Genomic DNA, 19189 nt, shown 5'->3' with positions numbered 1-19189 from the left:
TGTAAGTATATTGCACTGACTAGTGTTGGGTCGAAGCCAAATCCCGTATTTCATATCCACCCTTCTACAATGATTCGCATTCAAGAATTGAGCATCAGGATTTCGAATTTGTGGAGATCCGCTGCATCATTAATTATCGATATACAGTATACAAATTACCGATCGGTTTAATTTAGTGCTTTTAGTATACATTTAATTTTTGGTACTATAAATACATTTACCTAATTAAATAATTATCATACTTTGTAAATAATATTTTGGTTGCAGTTAGTATTTCTATATTTATATTCGCCTAGCGCTGTGAGTTTGCTACGTTTATCCTCGGACAACAGATGATAGCATTACGCAAATTACTGATCGTGAAAATGTAATTTCTGTGTATTTTGCGGATGAAAACCTGTATGTAGGTAACTAATTAACAAACTATTGTACTTTTGTAAATAATATTTTACTTGCAGTTAGTAATTTTTATATTTATGTTCACCCAGTGTCATGAGTGTATTCACAGACAACAGCTGATCACATTAGGCAAATTACTGAATGCGAAAATGTATTTTTATTGTACGTTGTGTTTGGAAACCCTTAATTATAAAGTCTAATTAACAAGTTACTGTGTTGTAAATAATATTTTGCTTGCAGTAAATTCTATATTTATTTTAGTACATTGCCGTGAGTCTGCTGCGTTTATTTGTGGATGACCGCTGTTCAGTAGAACGCAAATTACCAATCGCTAAAACATGTTTTTGTTTATGAAAAACTGAATAGATAACCTAATTGACAAATTAATTTACTTTGTAAATAATATTTTGCTGTCTAATGTGTGTATACTTGGATGTTAAATGCTAATTTTTGTTCACTTGACAATTTTTGTAGTTGTATAAATATTCTAAATTTTAAAATATGTTTAACAAATTTAACATATTTATCCCATATTTTGTATGATTAACCCTTTTAGTGCCAGACATTTTTTTGGATTGTTAGTCAATAATGCCAAAGCTATTTTGGCAGGTGTTATCCAAAAGTGCCAATGCTATTTTAGCAATTTGCATTCAATTGCTATAAAATATCATAACTTTTGTTATTTATTGATGAATTTTTATAGTTTTTGTTTTGTTTTCTAAAAAATGTGTATATTAATACTAAATAAACTCAAAACATTATTGTACTGCCAGAAACACAAAGTATAACAATAATAAAATTTAAAAAATGTTTTTTCTTTTTTAATTTTTAGGTTTGATACTAAAATAATTATTTAAAAAAAATTCACTCTCAATAAAGTCAGTCACACTAAAAGAACACTTTATTTTTATCATATCCACTAATTTTGATAAAATTGTCCACAATAAAAATATTATAGCACTTTTTTAACGCCGCTCACTTTTTTATGAGGAACTAAAATGCATATCTTGATTAACAAATGTTCATTTCCTTTACTGATTTTATTACTTTTCTTTTGAGTGATAACCATAATCATAATTATATAACACTATGATAGAACAAAAGGAATAGTTCTAACATGATTTTTGCTATTTACAAATATTTACATGACAAAAGAAATATCAGTTACAAAGTTGTCATTTAGGTACTGTTCCTCCACTACTCACCTAAGAGTATTTTCGTTCAGTGGGGACCTTGAAACGTTCATAATACTTCACTACACACCTAAATTACAAATACGCTATTTGGTTATATTATAATTATAACAAACATAAACCACAACATTCTAACACAAAAGCATTAGACTGACAACAACGAAAACAAAATGTCTCGGCTAGGACGTCATTGACAAAGGGCCAACTTGATCATAAACTTTCGCCATTGTTACTGATCGATCACCTGTGTTTGTGCATCATATAACATGTTTAACAAAAAATGTTTATTTTTAATACGAATTGGTATGAAATACGTTTAAAAATATGTATTATATTTGTAATATATTTGATTTAAAACATCCGTTAAACTGGACATCTGAAATTTATGCATGCTTTTAAAATGTCCGGTTATCTGGATGTTGGCACTGAAAGGGTTAAAAGTATATATTCTAGAAGCTAAAATTATAATCTGTCAAATTATCATGTTTAATCCATCAAATTAAAATTAAAGGTAGGGGATATGACTGTGTTCTTAAAGTGGCTCTTTCTCTGAACTTCTGCAAATCCACAAAGTGGTATTCTTGTATTATTGGACTGTCTCAAAAGGTTTAAGGAATGGCATAAATTGGATTGGTGATGATTTTGCTTAAATTATACAGTACTTAGGTTAAACAGAACTATTAGAATTTGAAATTCGAGAGTCAGGATTTGATTTTTTAAGATTCGGAATAGGATTCAAAATTTGAAAATTCTGGATTTACTCATCACTAGCACTGAATCGTTTTTTATTTTATATAGAATAAAATAAGAAACTAAAAATTACATTATTTCCTCATAATTTATTGTAAAATCATGGTAATATTAAATCTACATTGAAACTTCCTGTTTACACTAATTCATGTTGAAATACCAATGAGGAAAAATAATGATTTTTGCTATCATAGAATCATTCTCAATTATGTCATGACATTTTATACTTTTCAAGAATGCGTTCTGACCATCATTCTATGTTTATCCACCTGTTATTGAAACATGATATATCTCTATCACGGCATTGTATTGTACTTTTCAAGAATGATTTCATCGAGTATTAATCCGTTATTTTTTATTTAAGTGCTCGAATTTGTAATATGGGGAGTAATTGGTGAATATATTCTCTTTCTTTACCTAAATATTATGTTGCAGATTGTACCTCACCAAATTATTGTAAGTTATTGGCTTATCTTTTGAAGAATGTGGACAGTACAGAGAACATTCAATCTAAAATATTACCTTTATTAGAGAATGCATCAAATTTTCCTGTAAGTAATTAATTGTATTTTCTAATTCTTTATAGTTATTTAAATATATTTGTTAATATCTGGAGAATCTTGCACTTAGCTTGGTCTTTTGTTAGGTGACAGAACAATGTTGTAATTCATTTTACACCTTTACACTAAAAAAAGTTAAGAAAGAACTTGTGTAACGTGGATAGCCTAATTTTGGATCCAAAAGTATATAGATATCTAAGTTGGAACGTTAACCACAAACATTAAAATTTCACTTTTCAACCAAACTGGAACTGTAATGTTATAATTCAGTTGTTAAAAATATTATATATGTGTTGTAATTCAGCGTTTTCTTGTTAAAATTTTATAGAAAGTGATTTTGTCATCGTGGAATGTTAGAAAATAGTATGAATGGGTCTCCTTATATTGTTACAGAACACTCCACAGTGGTATGTCAATGGGTTAAGACAATTTTATGGGTAATTCAAATTTATGGATAATTCCAATATTTTTACTGGACGTTTGTGGTTAAGATTATTTTAATTACACTTTATTTAATATTTTTAATGGATTTTGGGTGTTGTTTCAGGCTATTCTGCTGGTGGTTGAATTTTTGATTATTGATGACTTAGAGAAAAAATTAAGCAGTTTTCAACACAATGATAGGTAATAACTGATATATGTCAAGTATTTGGGCTTCTTTTGTTCAATAGTCAAAAAGCATGGTTGAATAATTGATTACTACTAAACTACCAAGTACATGTTAGTACTTTTTACATTACTAGTTTTATAATCCATGTCACTATGAAACTTGTATATTTTTATATTGTGGACTCTTTCTAATAAAATAACCTATACATCCTTTTTTTAACACCATATATAAAATATGTTTTCCAAGTTGTTGGATGTAAAATCATTGCCTACCATTCTCAGAGTAAAAAACTACAATAATAATTTTTAAATAGTAAAATAATTCTTGTACCAACACACAATATTCATAAGATTGTTTTCAGTTTACATATCACATGTTCTTGTGTATATGTTTGTATTTTGCTCTCTAATATGGTTGTTTTACAGAAGATGATACCATGACCAATTTATTTTTATTCCAAAATTTACAATAACATAATGGTAATAAAAAAGGTTGTGTTTTTACCAATTATTATTTTATATGTCTTAGTAACAATAACATCTTTTATAGCACCAATAAACTGTACCAAACACAATGAATATGGGCAACTATGAAGTATATTTTTATGAAACCATAAAAAATTTACAAATTCAGACCTGAATTAGCTTTTTTTCTACAGAATTTAGCAAATTGCACATTTAGGGTTGTAAAGGGTTCAATGATTTTTAGTGTTTCTAAGAGTTGTAGATTTGTAAACAATTATTATTATTTCTTATCCTTACTTTGTATGTAAAGATAAGATGTTAATAGGTTCAAAGTTCTAACTTCTCCATCACCTTGTTTTAGCTAATTTTTTAAAATTAATCTTTGGCAAATATCCATAGTGTAGTATTCCTATCAAATCAGCCATTATATTTAATAATGTCTAATAAAGGAAAAACTATGAATAGCTTCATTATCACTTAAAGTAATATTAATTATTTTAATTTTTGTAAGTCTAACTTCTGGTTGTATTTCAGAACAAGTGTGGAAATCTCAGCAGCTATCATAAGTAATCTGTGGAACTGCACATTCAACGTAGTAGTTCGTACTTTGGAGGAAATGAGAAGAGATCAGAGTGTGACCACCTTACAGTATTCTGCCAAACTGTTAACAGCTGCTTTCCACATGGTATCAAACATTTCCTTCCACTTTAAGTCCATCCCTATCGTGTTTTTTGGTAACAAGTTTTACTCTGCCTACAACAAATTATTACCGGAAATCCAACAACTCAACATGATAAGTCGACCAGTTATAACAGCATCAAAGCACTTAATTTCACTACAAGAAAGTTCTGCTATAGATGAGCGTGAGATACTAAAGTTAGCAGTGTTGTTATCAACCCCTTGGTTAAAGCATTTAACTTCACCACAGTTGCCAGGACTTAATCTGGCATCATACCTTGAGGTTGCAGATCAACACATATTTCCTAATGGTAAGTGAAGACTGGCAATTACTTCAATGGTGGAAAGTGGATTATGTTTTTGAAGCTTTTTAAAATGGTTATAAAGTTTTAAAAAGTAATCCTGATATAGGGTTTTAAAAATTGGACATGGTGACATTTAAAATAGTCTATTTTAAAAAACTATAAAATCAAAGTTACAAAGGTCTGTCTATAATGTATGGTTCCACTTTTGAGGAAGCCTACTTTAATAATTACTTGAATTTCAAATTAAACAATGAATGGTCATTTATGACACTGTATCACCATTTGAAATTATAAACCATAAGATATAAAATAACTGAAAATTATATTTTAACAGTTTTATTTTACCTTCACATAAAAAGAATGTAATTTTATGAGTTTTTCTAATCTCTAAGTAATTTGGATATATTTTAGATACAAGTTTAAAATTAGAATATGTAGTAGAAGCCTAATGACAACTGGAAGTGGAAATTATGATCATACAGTCTTGTTATTGTGCCTACATTTCAGTGTTGATTCAGATTGTGTAGAAGGACTAATAACAGCTGAGATTGGCTGTTATATCATATCATTTTACTGTTATTGTGTCTAGATGCTAATGTTGAGTCAAAATGTGTAGAAGGTCTGATAACTAATAAATGGGAGTGCACATTATAATTATGTAACTATACAATTATTGTGTTTAGATTCTAGTGTGGTTCAGATTTTGCCGAAGGTCTGATAACAAATTGGGGGTGCACATTATGATCATGTAATCTTACTGTTATTAGAATGTTTAGAAAGTCTGATAACAGATGGTAGTGATTATTATAAGCATACATAAATAACAGGGTCCTCACCCGACCGTAAAAACCGTGAAACCATGAGTAAGCATAATTTGCATGTCAGATCTTGACTGACATTGCAAAGAAAACTCACGGTTTCATAGTCATGGGAGACTTCAACATTGACGTCTTAGATGTCGATAGTCCCATGACAAGGAGATTAGCTGACTTGCTGAGGTTGTTTGGCCTGAACTGGTTGATTAACTCTCCAACAAGAGTGACGGCCAACTCAGCGACCGCGATTGACAATGTCATCACAGATTTGACAGACGTTGGGGTCTTGGTGGTCGACACAGCCATTTCAGACCACTATGGCCAACAGGCCATCATCAATGGTCATGAGGCACCAAGGGGTCCTATCACAGAGAAAACATTCAGAGATACAAGGCCCTCTAACATAGCATTGCTCAACTTTCAACTGGCAAAAGAAAGTTGAAACTTTCTGAATTCTATGAATCCCCTTGAGCTGCAATTCCAGAAATTTGAACAAACATTTAGTTTCCATCTAGATGTGAGCTGTACTCTAAGGAAAACCAAACAAAAACCTAAGAAACAAAAGTATGCATGGATTACCAAAGGTATCCTGGTTTCTAGAGAAAAAAAAAATTATTTTTCTTGGAAATAAACAAGCACACAGCTAATGAAGAGTTCAAAAGATTTTTTCAAAAGTACAAACAAATTAATAGAAAAGTCATCAACACTGCGAAAGCCTATGATGTAAACAAAGCGTTGCCCACGTTGAAAAACATCTCAAAAACCGCCCTTTATCAACAATAACAATTTATTAAGTGATAAACTGATTGAACTACAAATCAAATACAATGATCCTGTAAGGGTAGCTGAGGAGTTCAATAAATTCTTTTCATCGGTTTGTGCTGGACAAGGACATCGTCCGCCATATAGCCAGCCTGTTCACATATCAGTGCCGAGTCCAATAGCTTCATTGGCTCTGGTCCCGGTATCAGAGGAGGAAATTGCTAGAGTGATAAGAGACCTTCCATCAAAACGGTTTAATTACTCAAATCATGTGTCAACGTGGCTCCTAAAGCAATGCTCTAAGCATTTATTCGGGCCGCTCGAACGTCTCATCAACCTCTATTTTCACTCAGGAGCGTTTCCTTCCTCTCTCAAAATTGCTAAAGTTACTCCAATTTTTAAGAAGGACGACCCTTTTTCAACTCAAAATTACCACCCCATATCGATGTTGCCGGTCTTCAGCAAAATCTTTGAGAAGCTTTTACTTTCCCGTTATGTGAATTTTCTGGACAAACACCATCTGCTGTCTGTAAACCAGTTTGGATTCCGAAGTGGTAAATCGACAGTAGATGCAGTTGTGCGTCTAGTCGATGCAGTAGTAGAGGGAATTAAAGGTCGAGGAGTTACTTTGAGTATTTTCCTTGACTTATCAAAAGCGTTTGACTGTGTCAACCATCAAACCCTCATTCACAAACTGGAGTATTACGGGATGCGAGGAGTGTCACTCAAGTGGCTCAAATCGTATCTCAGTGATCAAACACAATTTGTAGGCATTTCAGGCGTCAAATCGGGAGAGGAAGGTCTGAGCTATGGTGTTCCTCAGGGCCCTTTACTCTTCTTGATCTACGTAAATGATGTTGGTTCATCGGTACAACAAGGGCGCATCAGTGCTTTTACACGGAGTGGCCGATTTCAATGTGTAGCGCCAAAATACATCACAAGCGTGTGCAGTGGCCCAACCTTCGGCACTTATGGCATTGCCGGTTCTCACGTCTCAACTCAATTTAAAGACGTGTTTTATTTAAGTTCTGATGATATTAACATTGTTTTACTGTAAATAATGTGCGACTTAAACTTTGAACAGCTTATAAAAGAAATATAGTGTAATTCTTTGTTGTGGAATCAAAAAACAAGTTAATATTGATATTCATTGATGCTGTTTCATCAAGAGACTACTACTGAATGAGGTGGTGAAGGGGAACTTGAATTGCAATTAGAACGTTGAAAGTTGTGTTGCCTGTCTAAATTGATCCTGTGATATCGCTGCCACAGCCAACAGTTTTTATCTGCGTTACGTCGGTATTTTGTGGCCTGTGCAAAACAGGCCCGTGCTGGCCTGGGGGGACAGGGGGGACGTGTCCCCCTGCGCCCTTGCCTTGAAGGTAAACCGGGCGCCCTCTTGAAACTAGACGAAAAAGCCAAAAAATCATTCGAGAAAAGAGCTAAAAAGGAAAATGAAACAGGAGAGAAGAAAAAGGTAGTCGGAAGAGGTAGCCATGTGGACATTTCTCAGCAATACAACATTGATTAAAATTGTTAAAATTCTTTGTGATGAAATTGTAAGTAATATATCAGCTCAAGTGAAGGAACCGGTAAACTTCTCCATTTTAATGGACACTGCAATAGACATATCAGGAAACGATCAATGTTCTACGTTGTTCGGTTCGTAAACGGAGGCCAAGTGCAGGAAAGACTGATAGCTTTACAATGTGTATCATCAACTAAAGCCGATGCTCTGATGGATTCTTTAGAAAATACATTAAAAAATGTCGGAATCCCAGTGGAAAATTGTATAGCTAATGCTTTTGATGGGGCGTCAAATATGAGTGGAGCCTATGCAGGCTTAACTGCGAAATTGTCGGAGAGAATTCCGAACCATATACACACTTGGTGCTACGCTCATGTTTTAAACCTAGTTCTTACTGATACAGCACATATACTTCCTTCAACGATCACATTTTTGGTTTGCTCCAAGAGGCACAAGTATTTTTAAAGGAATCATTAAAGAGACAACAGTTTTTATTCAGCATAAATCCTGTTTTTAAAACTCGGCGCTATTGGTGCTACACGTTGGCGGAGTAAGAGTGATGCTTTTTTTTTTTTTTTTTTTTTTTTTTTTTTTTTTTTTTTTTTTTTTTTTTTTTTGAGGGAGAGGCAGGAAAAATGCAATTACGCACACAGGTGGCCAGCCTGTAGTGTGGGACTCCCCTAAAAACGGGTTTACCCACTAAAAAACCTCCTCTACTCTTTAGGATTCTAACCTGGGATTGTTTATCACATTACTTCAGGCTAGGCCTAAATTTGGCTTAAGCCCGTGGGGCTCGCTCCTTATCCAGCCGCTCGGTCAAGGGATCTGGGCCACTTCGCGGTCCAGATCGGGTCTCTTTTCCAGGAGGATGCCCCGGACGAACTGTGACAAACAATCCCAGTTCCCCTCATCCTCCATTATCTTTTCGCAGGACCGTATCCACCGAAAAAAACCCCGAGTTTTCTTGTGGCCTCCAGGCGGGGCCTTTCCCAACGCGGACAGCGGAAGAAGGTGTGTTCCGCGTCGTCGGGAACGCCCGGGCAGTAGATGCAATCCGGTGGAATCGGTCTTGCCCATCCGGTTCAGGTACGACTTGAAATAGCCGTGACCTGTCAGGAACTGCGTGAGGTAGTAATCCACCTCGCCATGCCGCCTTTCGACCCATGTTTGAAACCTGCTCGATGAGTCGCGCAGTCCATCGTCCTCGGGTTTCGTGCTCCCAGCTGTGTTGCCACTGCTGGAAGGTTCGGGCACGCTCTTCGGATCTTGCTGCGTCCTTGCCGATCTCTCGCCTTGTCTCTGATAAATTCGCCTTCCTCTCCCCTGCCAAGAGCTTGACAGGGATGACTCCGGCAACCACCAGGACGGCAGGCTCGGATACTGTCCGATAGGCGGAACACACCCGGAGCGCAGCTTGACGGCTGAACCCGGGCGAGTCGCAACCTATAACATTCCTTGGTAAGAGCGTCTGCCCACACCTCTGCCCCATAAAGGAGTACGGACTGGACTGCGGACATCAATAACCGTCTTTTGCTGGACCGAGGACCCCCAGCATTGGCCATCAGCTTACTAAGATAAGAGACCACCTTAGCAGCCTTGTCCGCCGAACGGAAGATCTGGTCTCTCCAGCTTAACTTATTGTCCACAATGACTCGAGGTACTTGGCGGCACGCGTTGACTGGACCACTTCCCTTCCCACTCGCAGCGGGACGACGGTGTCAATTCTTTTCTTTGTGAGAATCACGATCTCCGTCTTGCTCAGAGCAAGCGAAAGACCGTGATCGGACATCCAGGCGTTGACCACTCGCATGACCTGGTTCAACTTTAGCTGGGCCAGCTCAACGTTGCGTGCGGCGATGAGAGCCGCAACGTCATCGGCGTACCCAACCAAGACGGTTTCCTCTCTGGCATCTCGGATCTCAGGAGGCTGTCATAAGCGATATTCCAGAGATCCGGGCCGAGTATTGAACCCTGCGCGGCACCAGAGGTGACTTCCACCGTCCGCGCTCCGTCTCGAGTGTCATATATCAGACGCCTAGAACGGAGGTAGTCCTCGATGAGCCGCAAACAGATACGTTGGAATTCGGAAGGTGTCACGAAGTGCATCCAACATATCGGACCCATCTCGCCGAGTTGAAGGCATTCTTGACATCAAGCGTAACAAGAAGCACTACTCGGCGGGAGAAATGGTTGTGGCTCTCGGCTCTTTCAACTGCTTTATGTACTTCCGTAATCGCGTCGATTGTTGATCGTCCCTTTCTGAAACCGTACTGACGAGGGCATAGGTCCCCGACAGCTACCACGGCAGAAATCAGGCGGGAACGGATTAATTTTTTCAAAAAGTTTTCCAGCCGTGTCCAGCATGCAGAGAGGTCTGTAGTACGACGGCAGCTCTGGATCACCTTTTCCATTGCTAATAAGCACCAGCCTGGCGGTTTTCCAGGGAGATGGAAACACTCCTTCAACCAAGCAGGCATTGTACATTCTCAGCAACAACCCGGGATTGATGGTGAAAATCTTCTTCAGAGCCTCGCTGGGAATCCCGTCCGGGCCGGGAGCCTTGTTGCTTTTCAGGGTGAGAACGGAGGTTTCCAACTCCTCAATAGTAAAAAGTGGAACGCTCTCCACCCGTTCGAAGTCAAACTAGTGGTCGCTGTGGATGTACAGGAAACAGGGCAGTGACGATCCTCTCCATGGTGGCGCCCTCCATGATGGAGGGTGGAGAGCGGGCGGCCGAGTTTCTGGGTCACAACTTTGTAACCCAAACCCCAAGGATCGGAATCGACGTCGTCCCGAAGTTTCCTCCAGCTATTCGCCTTGCTCCTGTTGATAGCTCGGCGGAGAGACTTTCTCGCAGTTTTGTAGACATCCGACTTACGAACTCTATCTGCAGGAATTCTCGCTCTAGTGGCGGCACGTTTTGCTCTAAGACATGTTCTTCTGAGCTCCGCAATCTCTTCAGTCCCACCAGTAGACGGGCCTGCTTGTCGCGGCGGAGTTTCTTTCGCGGCATAGACCGGTCACAGGCCGAGACAAAAAGTTCCATCGTGGATGTTACTAAAGCTCGGCGCCAGCCTCACCAGGATTCGTCTGCGCTCCCCGAGATATAACCTCGGTGAACTTGACCACGTCCAGTTTATTGGTGTTCCATCGGCGTGGCCCATCCCGGGATGCGGAAACTCTACGGTTTAAATCATGCAGATCAAAAAACAATGTACTGGGTGGTCACTACCCGTGTAATCCTCTACCACCCTCCAGCCAGAGATCCTCGAAAGAAGAGACTCAGACGCGAAGGTTACGTCAGGAAATCGTGCCTCTCTGCCCGGGGCGCCTGAAAGTAGGCGTGTCGCCCTGGTTGAGGACGACGAGCCCGGCCCTTGCGATGAAGTCCAAGATGTATTTCCCCCGGGAGTTGGTAGAGGGCATACCCCACTCGACGGCCCTCGCGTTGAAATCACCGCCAACGACAACGTGCCCAGTGGTGCCGAGCACGCTCTCCTCCAAACGATCAATCTTGTCGCGGAAGTCTTGGATGGCCTCGTTTGGGGTGAGGTAGCAACTGAAGAAAGTTACATCCCTACACCTTATCCAGACGAATCCTCGGCCACGTCCGTGACTCGCACCATAACTTCTTGTGAGTTCCGGGCCCAGAAAGCTGCAGTACCTAGACTGTCTGGGATCCAAATGCCTGGATCCCTGTCCCGATACTGCTCGCTGACTAGGAGCGCGTTCGACACCGAGTTCTCGGGCGAGCTGATTTAGAAGATTATCAGCCCCCAGGATCTTTGAAGATTGGCCTGTAGGATACGGATTATTGGCCTCTGCCTTTTGCCTGTTCGAGTGCGGATCTAAAAAACACCGCACTGACCAGAACCAGGTAAGTGACCAAGAGCATTCCCAGCAGAACCTGTCTCCTTACAGAGGAAACAGGAGAGGCTCGAGGTGCAGTCTTTCTTCTTGTGGTCCTCCCGGCACCGGAGGCAGTTGAAACTTCGGTCGGGCCCTCTGCAGGTACGGGAAGAGTGACCGAACGCTAGGCACCGGTAGCATCTTTGCACGATGACCCTTTGTTTGAAGCCTGCAACTTACCCATCCGACTCTCAGGTGCTGGAGGCTAAGCAGCTTATTAGCGTGCTTTTCGCCCAATTCAGCAATTGCCATACGCTGCTGGCTCCGATTTTGGTTTTGTCAACCAGACCTTGAGACCTCCCGTTTCTCCCGGTAGTTCTGGAAGCGCCTTCTTTAAAACGCTTTGATCACCTCGTCCTCTGTAGATAGAGCGTTTTAGGTCTCGGATCTCCACTGAACATCTCGGTTGAAGGGTTCGAATTGAGCCTTTGTCACCAAGAGCGGCTTTGAAGGGAAGCAGCAAAACCGTCCTTGTCCCTCGATTTTCCCAGTTCGAGGAGAACATCCCCGTTCTGGGTTCGTCGGATGGACTTGATTGTAGTCTCCGTCTCTTCCGGTTTCGCCTGGGTTTTAATCTGTCCTAGGACATCGGCGAAAGATCGCCCCCCTAAGGGTTTGATCAAAATCGCCTCAGGCCTAGGCTTCTTGAGCCTGGGTCGTGAATGCTTCCTGGAAGTTTTGCTAGGGGGTTCTCCTTAACCGGTTCAGAGACTTGGACTTTCTTCTTCCCTTTTGCAGGCGTCTTTTTTGAGGCAGCCTCGGCGCGCTTTAGCTGTCTCCTCTCCTTTTTTGACAGGCGTCTCTCCCAGTTCCCCAAAGGTGTTTGCGGAGCGGGCCCCTGCGAGTTGAGAGGTGTCGATGGGATTGACGCTGGAATTAGAGCAGCTGCTGGTGCAGGAACCCTACCGGAGCAGGAACTAAATCAGCAGCCGGAACGTCCTCCAGTCTGTGTGGAAGCAGAGAAGAAGACTGGATTCGGCGCTGGATCCAATTCCCTAAGCTCAGGGCTTCCCGGCGAAGAACCTCTCTGCCGCTTTACTCGCTTTCTGGCTTGGGTCTGAGACTCAGCCAGATAAGCTTGAGCTTGAGGCGAATCAGATATGACACGGTTCATGATGTCGCGCTCCTGCTTCACCGCCTTCAGTGATCTTCCGGCATTCCTCGATTTCACCAAGGAAATCATCGAGTTTCGGAATTCCATCCTTAATCGCCTTGTTCACGTTCCTCTGAGTAAGGAGAGCCTTGGCCATCTCCTTCAAAAGAGCTTTCATTTTTTTCAGTGACAGGTCCTCCTCTTCGCTGGCATCATCATGCTGCTGCTGAAAGCATTTGCAGACCGAATGCCGCACGAAGAGAGCTGTTGCTGGGAGGAATTCCTTGAGGTGTTTCCGGGTTGGTCACCTCCATCGCCAGATCGACCTCTTCCTTCCTCTTTCCGGATCCGGACGACGATCCGGTGCTACTAAGAGCCTTGAACGGCACCGGCGGAGGGGAGGTTTTAAGTCCCTCGTCGGCCGTCCCAGTCGTCAAGGTCGGAGACCTTTGCATAATTGAGCTGCGCTTGAAAGCGGCTTGCTCCTTCTCCTTTCCATTACTCCTGTATGTAGTTTGACAGTCCATGCTTTTTTTTTTGTCACCAGCGCATCGTGCGGCAAGGAGCATTGGCCGAGAGCGGGTGTACCCTTGGAGGTCCTCCTCCCGTAGGAGAGTGGACGCCCCTACCCCAGTTCCCCGGGGCCCGAACCTCCGTTTGCCCAGCACCGATACACACAAGGTGCCGTACGTGCTGGGGGTCGCCCGTGGCAATGCAGAGTCCGATCCCTGCATCCATGCCGCACTTCCTGACCAAAGGACCGAAGTAGCTGGCTTCTGACAAACACACTGGAGAGGGCCATCGGCAGTGCGAGGGCACACATCAGTCCTGCAGCAAGTCAGGGACACTCCCAGGGGAGTAAGAGTGATGCTACCACTAAGATATTTGGCAGGATTGATAATTGGACAACAAGCACCCCACTTGACCCTTCACATCATGCCAAAACATGTATTCCCATGAACTGACCGTAGCGTTACAAAAGATTTCCTTGACCCCTGAATTTAACACTACAGTCAGGAGTAGTGCAACAGGACTTCTTAGTAAGTTTCTAGAGTTTGAAACAACAGTTTATTGCAATGACCTTCCTGCAAATATTTAAAGTTACTACACCGTTATAAGACTACTACCTCCAAACGAAGAATCTTGACCTTGCTCAAGCCTGGAGGCTAATAGAGTCAGCAACTGAAAGACTGAAAGACCTGCGAAATAGGTTTTATGAAACTTCTAGAAGCAGCACACACATTCGTTAGGAAATTCAATGAGAAGATCGAGGCGTCCTCAGAATTTGAGAATTCTGAAAGATTTGATGGAAACTTACATTCAAAAAGTCAAGGTCAAGGATAGTAAAAAAAAATGGCCGGTGAAAAATGTAGTGATGAAAGTGTTGTCTCTTCTCCTGAAGATACTTCTTTCAGGGATAACTGTTTTATAACTGTGTTGTAGACACTATAATACAAACGATGGAAACTCGTTTGAGTTAAAATGTTGTTTAAAATGTAAGCCTTGCCGAATTACTGACTGAGCGGGTCTACACATTTGCGCAGTGGCAGTGGGCGATTCTATAACGCACTCGTGTTGGGAGAGGGTAGGAAAGAGGAGATGCTTGAAAACATAAACAACTTAATTAGTTCAAAGTGTTTGCATCTAACTACCATTTATTTATTTTCCTTTTTCGAGGTATATACGTTCAAATTTATTGATTTCATTCTTATTTTTTAAATTGATAATGCACAAAAATAAGCAATGTTCGTTCATTACAATTTGTAAGTGTCAAATAAGGAAAAAAAACGCAGATTTAAGTGGTTTATTAATTTTTTTGTATCTTTGATTTGTGTGCATTATTTGTAATATTTTTACAATGAACAGGTCTTTGCTAAAGTGTAAATTTTCTTCGTTACTGCTTGAAGAAAAATTTGCTTCATGTAGCTTAAAAACACGTTGTTAGGTGTTTATTTTTTTAAAAATTCCCGGGGGGGGAACCCCCGGACCCCCCGCCAACCTGGGGGGTATTCCCCGGTGTCCCAGTTGGTTGGCGCCCTCACTACCCCTGTCCGCCGCCCTTTCGACGTACCCAGCACGGGCCTGTGTGCAAAACCGCCTAAATTGTGTCAGGACCGAGTTGCTGTAATTATGCTTGCACAATTTTCACTACTACAGGGTTAAGTAATAGTAAGAGCTCTGATATGATAAAGCAGCAAATTTTATTCTCTTTCATGCTCATTATTTAACAAACCATCGTACGCATACCGCCCCTTGCTGCTTGTGACGTAGCCAAGACCTAAAATCAATTCCTATTTTGTAAATGCATCTGTCCATTTCTGCTCAAATCATCCAAATTGCTAGTGAGGTAAGGAAAAGTTTTAAATAGTTCAAATTTGTATAACCATTTTGCCACATCTAAGGAACGAAACACATCTGTATTCAAGTGCTGAGGCCTAGGCCACTGAATGCGCTTGTGACGCATTTTAGCGCTAGATACTGAAATCGGCCACTTCGTGTGAAAAATACCATCTTTTTCTATTTTTATAAAAACTCTTGACCGTGAAATTACTATTTTTGTATTGTATAAACCTTGAGAAAGCCGTAAATTTGATGATTAAGATTGAGTGGGGATCCTGAAATAAATAAGTAATAAATAAAAATGCCTTTTATTTATTTATTTATTTATTTTATTTATAATTTTATGGCCTACATTGGACCACTTTAGTCACTTTATATTTTCTAGTCTTTCTTCTTTTATCCACCCAATATTTCTTCATCCTTTCCGAGCGTAATTTCCTTTCCTCCTCCGGAACCACTCTTCCTATTCGTTGTTTGTTTCTTTTCAGCTGTAGTGTAGAGTATTTGTCATTCAATATCTTCAATGTGTTTGTCTTGTGTTTTAAATCCTCTACTGTAATTTGTAACTCTCTCATATCTTCTTTTAATTCTGTGATCCATTTAATGTCACTTTTACTATACCACAGTTTTTCTACTATTTTCCTGCTAATTCTATTTTCAGGTGTTCAATAAAAATGCTTTTTATTGCAAGCATTCCTCAGTACAACTGCTTTCCAGAATAACTCGTCATTTTACATCATTTACATCACAGAAAATATATATAAAAGTTAAAACCTATAGCCTAAATAAAAACTTATACAAATAATTACTGTACAGAAAATTTTTATTTTACAACTTAGGGCTATTAAATTTATCTTTTTGCTTTTATTTATTTATTTAACCTGTACTTTGCCCTTGCTTAACTAGCTATTGATATAAATAAATAAACGTTTGATTTACAATAATTGCTATTGAGTTTATTTGTCACATACAGAGTTTCGTGGATTATACTGCCATGGGCACATAAATAAAATTATATCCAACATAGGAAAAATTGTGGTACATGTTAAATTTGAATTTATACAAAAATAGGTTTAAATTTTGAAAAATTTGGAATCATAAATTGGGTAGATCTTACTTGAGTTCAAATCTAGTTTTACTTTGTATGTTCCATCGACACTTATTCATCTTCCAATCATCCTTGTCGGCTTAGTGTAGATTTAATACTGGTAGTAGTAATCCTTGCTGATCTGAGAGTTCTGGTTCTCATCCAATATTCAAATGTTCATCATCTAGTACATATCTTTTCTGTTCTTGGATTCAAAAATCGAGATTAACCAATTTAATACAAATAATAAAAGTATTACTGTATTTAACCCTAGAAAGCTAAGGTTCGTAAAAAAAACACGTTACAGCTAAACATTCGTCAGGGAGACTACCATTAATAAAAACATTTTTATTTTACATAAAAAGGGTTTTAATGAGAAAAAATTAATATTAAAGCTTACTTACATCAAATATAATAGTTTTTTTTTCAATTGAAAACTTAACAAGTACAGTCCACACACCACTTCCCTTGGTGTTCGCCACACATTGCCTTTGAGCAGCGCCGGCAGAAATGGGAGAGGTCATTCGTCGTTTTTTTGAAGGACAAAATGCACAAATCTTTCTTCCCTGGACAAGTTGAGGATCTATTTGGGCAGCAGGAATATCAACTTCCAGGATGCTGGCGATAGATTCGCGTAGACCTTTGGCAAAGTTGTGATGCGATTTCGATGTTGAAGCCAAGGCTTGACGAGTTCACTGTGCAATTCTTTTGCAAAAATCACGTCTTGAAACTGGCTTTGAGCCGTGAGCAACCATGTTATGTGCGTAAATTGTGTAGCAATTGACTAACATTATGTTAATCATGCCATAAAAAACGCACAATGGCCATCTTCTAGTTTTTCGGCTGCACGACATGTTATTGCACATCTGGTCAAGACTGTCAACGGCGCCTTTGGTTGCATTGTAACATTCGATAATCTCTGGCTTCTTGCTCTTTGGGTTGATGGATGGTTGCTCATGATAGTTGAGAGCAACAACACGACTCTCTTACTCTTTGCTTTGTACGACACCATTGTTTTATGTCCATCAAAACAAAACATTGAAGACCCAACCGGTCGATCTCCAGCTTCTTTCATCTCTGGAGGTATTTCAGGTTTGTTCCGACGTAGAGTCCCAACTAAAGTCATATTTATTGGTGGAATTTTAGAAGTTGTGTTGCTAATGAGATCGAAGTGAACCAGTTGTCCATGGTGAGGTTCCTATTTGAACCGTAGACGCATTGTGTCAGCTCCTTACGAAGAACTCGGCTTGTGGTATAATTTCTGGGAGTGGTTCCTTTACCCAAATATGGCATCGCATTTATCATGTATTTAGAACCTGTATCACAAACCATCACAATCTTTGATTCCATACTTTGATGGTTTGTTAGGGATATATACATACGAAATTTACAACGACCTCTGAATGCCAACAGCTGTTCATCAATTGTTAAGTATGATCCTGGTTTTGTAATTGTCTCTACAAGACGCCACAAACATCTCCCAGACTTCCCTTATTGGAGCGAAGCGATCTTGCCTACGTCTCTCATTCCTTGTTTCATATCCATCAAATCGAAGGGCCTCCACTAAAAAATCAAATCGCGCACAACTCATTGTAGCCAGATAACGGTTACCGCAAAATTCTATATTGAATAGTTTCATTAGAGGGCATGTGATTATCTTTTTGACTTGCCGTCAAAATCAGGACACCTAAAAATGCATCAAACTCCTCTCTAGTAATTTCTGAAATTGTACTTGTAAAGTTGGTGTAATTTACTTGTTTTTCTTCTTATTGCAGAGTTAGTGTGACTTATAATACTGGTCTTTCATATTATCTGTACAAAATAATGAAAACACATCCAAAGGGTTTGTTTTGTCTCTTGCATTAACAGTTGGACCTGGCCGAATATGTACTATATTTCTTGCAGATGCTCTGGTATTTGTTGGTCGTGATGGAATGTTACTCCACAAGTGTCCGTTCCTCCCCCGCATACGCTGATTAGGACATATAAAGTGATGTGGATCACGAGGAGCTGGTGGTGGTCCATGAGCTACAGTTGGTGGTGAAGCAGGACGAGCTACGGCTGCTTGAGGTACAGGCACTAGTGGTGAAGCAGGAAGAGCCACAGCTGCTCGAGGGTCTAGGCACTGGTGGTGAAGCAGGACGAGCTAAAGCTTCCTGAGGTCTAGACATTGGTGGTGAAGCCGGACGAGCTAAAGGTGCATTTCCTACCTGAGGAATGTCTGTCGGTGGAAGATGACCATGGCAATAAAGCTGCAATAACAGCATTGATAGTTTCATCTATAGTATCCATAATTATCCCCTTGTGTAGCAATTTTAGCTGTAGGTATTTCCAGTAAGTCTTCATTATCACTAGCAGAACTAGTAGTACCTGATGGTGAATAGTCCGGGTCAGCGTCTGTATCATCACTGTCGTCTATACCGGTAGTAATATCGTTGATCAGTGGTTTCTTCTTCTTCAGATATAAAAGTCATCAGATAAACTTTCATTAAAACATTGTAGAATACGTTGTTCCTGATCCGTATCCATTTTTGAGAGTTCACCAATAACTAATATTACATAAATATTTACAACTTTATCACATACAAAAACACATAGAAACACTAAACATTCGTACATATGACGAGCACGTAAAACACTAAACTATCGTCGGCAAGACGACACAATGCTATTGTAAAAACAACGTACAAGCTAAC

General features: G+C 39.7%; 1 protein-coding gene across 1 annotated transcript in view; it reads left to right on the top strand.

Annotated features, from left to right (window-relative positions):
- LOC124361257 overlaps positions 1 to 19189 on the top strand; it is a 38938-nt gene that overhangs the window by 11922 nt on the left and 7827 nt on the right. Inside the window, exons 7-9 of the mRNA XM_046815303.1 lie at positions 2778 to 2893; positions 3450 to 3526; positions 4511 to 4965. Of these exons, the coding sequence (XP_046671259.1) occupies positions 2778 to 2893; positions 3450 to 3526; positions 4511 to 4965 (648 nt within the window). The remainder of the gene's footprint in view (positions 1 to 2777; positions 2894 to 3449; positions 3527 to 4510; positions 4966 to 19189) is intronic.

Source organism: Homalodisca vitripennis, chromosome 4 (assembly GCF_021130785.1).
Source record: "Homalodisca vitripennis isolate AUS2020 chromosome 4, UT_GWSS_2.1, whole genome shotgun sequence".
Classification (NCBI taxonomy): Eukaryota; Metazoa; Arthropoda; class Insecta; order Hemiptera; family Cicadellidae; genus Homalodisca; species Homalodisca vitripennis.
Note: the sequence above shows the minus strand (reverse complement) of the source record. Positions and strands in the feature narration are given on the sequence as shown.